The sequence below is a fragment of the Monopterus albus genome, unplaced genomic scaffold (assembly GCF_001952655.1).
Source record: "Monopterus albus unplaced genomic scaffold, M_albus_1.0 scaffold328.1, whole genome shotgun sequence".
Classification (NCBI taxonomy): Eukaryota; Metazoa; Chordata; class Actinopteri; order Synbranchiformes; family Synbranchidae; genus Monopterus; species Monopterus albus.
Genome location: NW_018128208.1, coordinates 707,388 through 712,547, shown reverse-complemented (window position 1 = coordinate 712,547; position 5,160 = coordinate 707,388). Strand labels below are relative to the sequence as shown.

Below are 5,160 nucleotides of genomic sequence, written 5' to 3'. Positions count from 1 at the left end.
GGAGGGATGGAGCTGAGAGTTGGAGTGAATGGGGTGAACAGTAGGGCCCCACTGGGGATTCCAGATGACTCTTGCAAGGCTTTGGAGTAGAAGGTCTGGAGCAGCTGCCGCTGGATCAGGGAATTCAAAGCCATCTTACCGCCCACCAGAGGGAACACAGGAGAGTAGAAGTCCTGTCCAATGCCTGTGGGACTGAATGGGTGCGTTTCGCTGCTGCTGCTGCTGGTGGCTGTGCTGAGGGGGTCCGCATAACTGCGAGACAGGGGGAGCTGGGACGAGGAAGGAAGAGTGGGTGGGGGAGGAGGGGGCGAGGAAGAGGGATCGCTGGGCATGGTCTCCTCCTTTGTTGTGGACTCTTCTGTCCCTTTTCGCCCGGCTGACCCTACAAGAAAGGTCAAACACACCATGCATTATGGGGGAGTCAACAAAAAAGGGGTTCCAAAACGAGAGAGGAAAAAACCAAAAGTTGAAAGTTATCTTAATCAAGTCTTTTCCAAATTGGTGAACTTTGTTTTCCTTTTTTGCTAACCCCCCCAGACAAAGTGCCCATGCATTTGTGATTTCAACCTTTCTTGTAAGCCACAGCCTGGAAGAAAAAAGGACAAACAAAACAATTGACACTGCGCCACTTAGGCAGATTAGCTTGGCCCAGGGCTCAGTCTCTCTCTTTGTCTCTTGCAGCAAAGTGGAAGCAACAGGACAAAGTAAACTGGTGTCCTTAGATAACAAGTCCTCTTCCATGCTGCTGCAGTATGTTCCTAAACACTGAATTACTCCACTGTAGATGTAGAATCATAGTCTTCAGTTCATAAAAATACATCCAGCAAGACATTGGAGCAATAAAGCCATTTTTATGGCTGAAGAGAAAACAGATGCATGTCTCCAAACACAGACAGTACAGCTCTGCTGACGCTGACTCTGAGTATGAGTCTTATTTCACTCCTTTCCAGAATAACTGTTACATTCACCAAAACCAATATAGATGTAAACTATATTTTCGGAGTACTGTAACAAGTAGAATCTATCTTGATGATAAGCGCTGGGAGAAATATTATTCTAATGCATAACCTCTGAGACTTAACATGATTGAGTAAGACAGTAAGCTCCCCTTACCGTGAATGTTAATCAATTCAAAGCTATTCAACTATTCAAGCCTAAAGCCATGACATTTCAAACCCATAAACACTGTTGCAGAGGGCAGGAGCCCTGATGTAGGGTGCACAGCACTGTGTCCTCGTTTTCATGTACTGCAACTCTGTTGGCATTCAAAGACACCAAAGATGCATTTTCGTTCTTTTCAAAAGTGTGGGACTAAACCAACAATATTTGTCTATTGTGGTGAAGTTAGTCATTTCTTACGCATAGTGAGGACTCAATCTTGCAAATAATTCAAATAAACATAAAAAAAATGTAAGTATTCTCAGAGAAAAAGAATCTATATGCATACACACAGTATGTAATACAGTACCCTGATGTAATCTCTTCAAAGTCTTCACTCCGCAGCCTTACCTGTAGCTGAATCCTCCTCCCTAAGCTCCTATGCATATTGGACTCAATTTGTATGGGCATTCTTTCATTTGTATTGGCTTAACTGAAGGTTTTATGAAGATAGTTTTGCCCGTGTTGATGAACCCCGGCTTTATGATAAACTTAAATCTGCGAAAACTTACCACTGAGGTCGGTGTTGGCGATGCGCAGAGCGGCACTCTCAGACTGAAGACTACGGTTCCTCTCCAGCAACAGCACCTCCAGAGGTTTGGATGAGTCCTGATGGAAGGAACAGGTGCAATGGAGATTATAAAATGAGAATTTTTCAAAATAACTATGCTCTGGTCTGTGCCTTCCAAAGTTCATTTTACTGATTTAGGGTGTAAATTATTAGTCTCATCTGATACAATCCTATATTGACTCTCTTAAACAGCGATACAGTGTTTGCTGATACTTAAAAATATGCCACAATGCGATTTTGATTCAGTTTGATTCAGGGGCTTGCAATCGATATGAAATGATATTATGTGGCTTTTTCACACAGTTACATTTTTATTCACTGAAATACAACAAAAGTATTACTGTAAAATTTTATTGAGTTCTTCTGTTCACTTCCAAGTGCTATTTAAATACAAATAAGGACTAATGATGGCCTTCCAATTCAACAAACGTCTTTGAGATAAGAAGCATTTACATTGTCACACATACAAAAAAAAACAAAAAAAAAACATATTTCTTACATTGAAGTGGGAGTTCTGTTTAAGACTTAACATTCACACTTACTGTTGTGTGTGTCCTTTTAAATCCAGAATACTTCTATACCCATGACTTGTTTCTGATAAGAGAATTTACTCTGTGTATTTGTCTTGGCTCCTACAGGTCAAGGCCAATTCTCATAGCATTTTGTTACTTGTCCTCTCACACAACAGATAAAACTCCAATCTATTAAATGTGTCAGTCCACACTGACTCAGAGACATGTGTGTGAGACACGCGTCAGCCCCGGAACCCCGCCCCATTTTCTACACTTCACGTTTCCTCTCTCTGGTGGGTTTAACGAGGTGTAATCCCCACCGACCGTTTGTCCGCCACTGTCCTGCTGACAGACGAACAGCTGTTGACAGTGATGCTGCACGAAGGTCGCTGTGGACTGAACGGATCAAATGCTTCAGTAGCGTATGCGCTGCTCACGTTTCACTTTTAGTGCGAATTCCCAGTCTCAGAATGCTAGCTGCACTCACTGCCTGGTGCTAGATGTCCAGTTTGAAAAGAACAGCGCCTCACTGGAAACAGACGTTTGTGGCTGGCTGTCAAAATACATGCACACAAAGCATCAATGTTTACGATTTGCATCGATGTCATCAGATCGTGGGGTGTTTGATTGGATTATCAATCCAGATCAATGGAACACCTCTATTACTGATCCAGTTGTGTGATTTTAATTTTGTAACATTATGTGCAAGTGGCCCAGTGGTAAATGAAGCTAGTGTACATCGACTGTGACTGTCACTTTTACCTGCACAGAGTCAGATGTTCCGAACTCCACAGACTTGAGGATACTGAGGAGAAAAAGTGGGAAAAATAACCATAAGAGTCCCCAACAAAGACACATGCACACATATACCCTCACTGTGCAGCATGTTAGCTTGTCTATTTCTGTCTCTTTAAGGACAAAGACAGAACAGAGGAGTGGGGAGCAGGAGAGACACAATATAAAGCTACACATAAAAGCTTCATATTCATAAGGGCACTGAATTGAGTTATACATCTTAAATGCAGACACACATCTGTTTAACATTGTTAAAGACATCAAACACATGCAATAAACAGATCTGTGCTGGACAGAAACATACACACACACACACGTATATAAAGAGGACGGTGTGTGCGCCTCACCTCAACTCCTTCTTCACTTCTTCATAGTCTGCTTGCTTCTGCAGTTTCTCCTCCAGTTCCTGCAGATAACAAAGATATAAAATGACATGAAAATGACAAATTATTTAAAAAAAATCATGCTTATTTCAGTGACAGGACAGAGCAAATAAATCTGTGGATATAACTAGAGACGTGATCAGAATACACAACATAGCACAACAAAAAACTGAAAGTCTTATTACAAATTAACAGCAAAAGGATTTTAAAATATCTTGTATTCTTGAAAAAGAAATAACTGCAGCTGTGTGTCCTGTGGGTACCTTGAGAATGGCTGTCTTGCTGCTGAGCTGCTGCTCCAGCTGTGTAATCTGGGAGCTGGTGGTCTCTCTGAGTTTGGTCAGGCTGGCCTGCAGTCTCTGGACATCCTCCACCAGCTGGGCAGTCTCCCTTTCTTTGGCCCTGAGCTCTGCCTCCAGACTTGAGTGGGATGCCGCCTCTGCCACCGGTTCCTAATAGCCAAACAGAATAGCATTGTAGTCTAACAAACAAGCTACAACCTATATAAGTATAGGTTCTCAGATATATCAGGGTTCCCACTCTTCTCAAGAAATCATTTTCCAGGACATTCGTAGGACAGACGTAAGGCTGTGATGTCAAATGGGGATCATGTCCTAGACTAACAAGTGCCTCCATGTAGAAGTAACTTTTAAATCATACATGTTAATCTATAATGATACTTTATCTGTGTAACTAGTCCTCAGGTGCTTTATGACCGATTGATTATTGATGACTGTCGCATGCACACACCCAGATGTTCAGTCCCTCAATGTGCGACTGTTTTTATCCTACAATAAATGTGTGAACTTTACTTTCTGCAGCTTTTCTCGAAAAAAAAAACAAAAACCAAAAAACCACACACAATCTGACTTGACTCCAACAGCAAAAAGCAAGCTATAATAAACACAGCAACATTCACGAAGAGTTTAGTCTTTTTTCCCTATAATTTCTAAATTGATCTGTGTGGGTTTATTGCCAACGGACGCTGCAGATAACCATATCCTCTGAAAGTGCCTACAGAAGAAAGGTTTCGTATTCATGAGTTTAGATTTGACTTACTATATCTTCAAAAGGCCTATTACTTTTGACTCAAATTCAACTCAAGAATACACTTGACCCTCAGATCTACCACAACCTGCCAGAAAAGCTTTTGGCTTAGTTTTGTTGAATGTCCATTTCTATTACTGATCGTATTATGTTAAAATGCTAGCCAACTAACAACCAACTGTTTTCACAATCTCCTCTGAGGGGAGGCCCATCTCCCTACAATTTGAAAAGCCCTGTCTTAGGATATTCAGTGTAAAACATTACTAAAACAGGCCATAAACTTCGACCCTTGCCATTCTAAGCTTATATCCCACACTGCCCTAATTTCAGCTGCCATCTCATACTGACATTTGACAGTTTGCTCTCAGCAAAAGGAAAAGCAAGCTATAATAAACACAACAACAGTCACAAAGAGTCTACATTTTCAAGTCTTTGATCAAATTCTACAACTATTAAAATGCCTCCAAGAGGGAAAAGAGCTAATAAATCAGAAGCGAATGAGGATGTTGAAGCAGAAGAGAATTATATTTCAGCGGCGCAAGTAACAGAGATGTCGAGTCAGCAGAAGCAGATGTACACCGCACTGTTGAGCCAACAACAAGATAACTTCAAAGGTTTTGTGCAACTACTTATGGAGACAAATAACAAGAGACTCGACAACATGACCAGAGAAATACAGGAGATAAAAACGAGT

The 5,160-nt window shown here is 41.4% G+C and overlaps 1 protein-coding gene across 1 annotated transcript in view; it reads right to left on the bottom strand.

Moving 5' to 3' along the window:
* cux1b (cut-like homeobox 1b) overlaps positions 1–5,160 on the bottom strand; it is a 68,425-nt gene that overhangs the window by 14,920 nt on the left and 48,345 nt on the right. Inside the window, exons 11-14 of the mRNA XM_020624478.1 lie at positions 3,683–3,871; positions 3,384–3,442; positions 3,004–3,046; positions 1,671–1,767 (exon numbers count right to left, since the gene is read on the bottom strand). Coding sequence (XP_020480134.1) covers positions 1,671–1,767; positions 3,004–3,046; positions 3,384–3,442; positions 3,683–3,871 — 388 coding nt within the window. The remainder of the gene's footprint in view (positions 1–1,670; positions 1,768–3,003; positions 3,047–3,383; positions 3,443–3,682; positions 3,872–5,160) is intronic.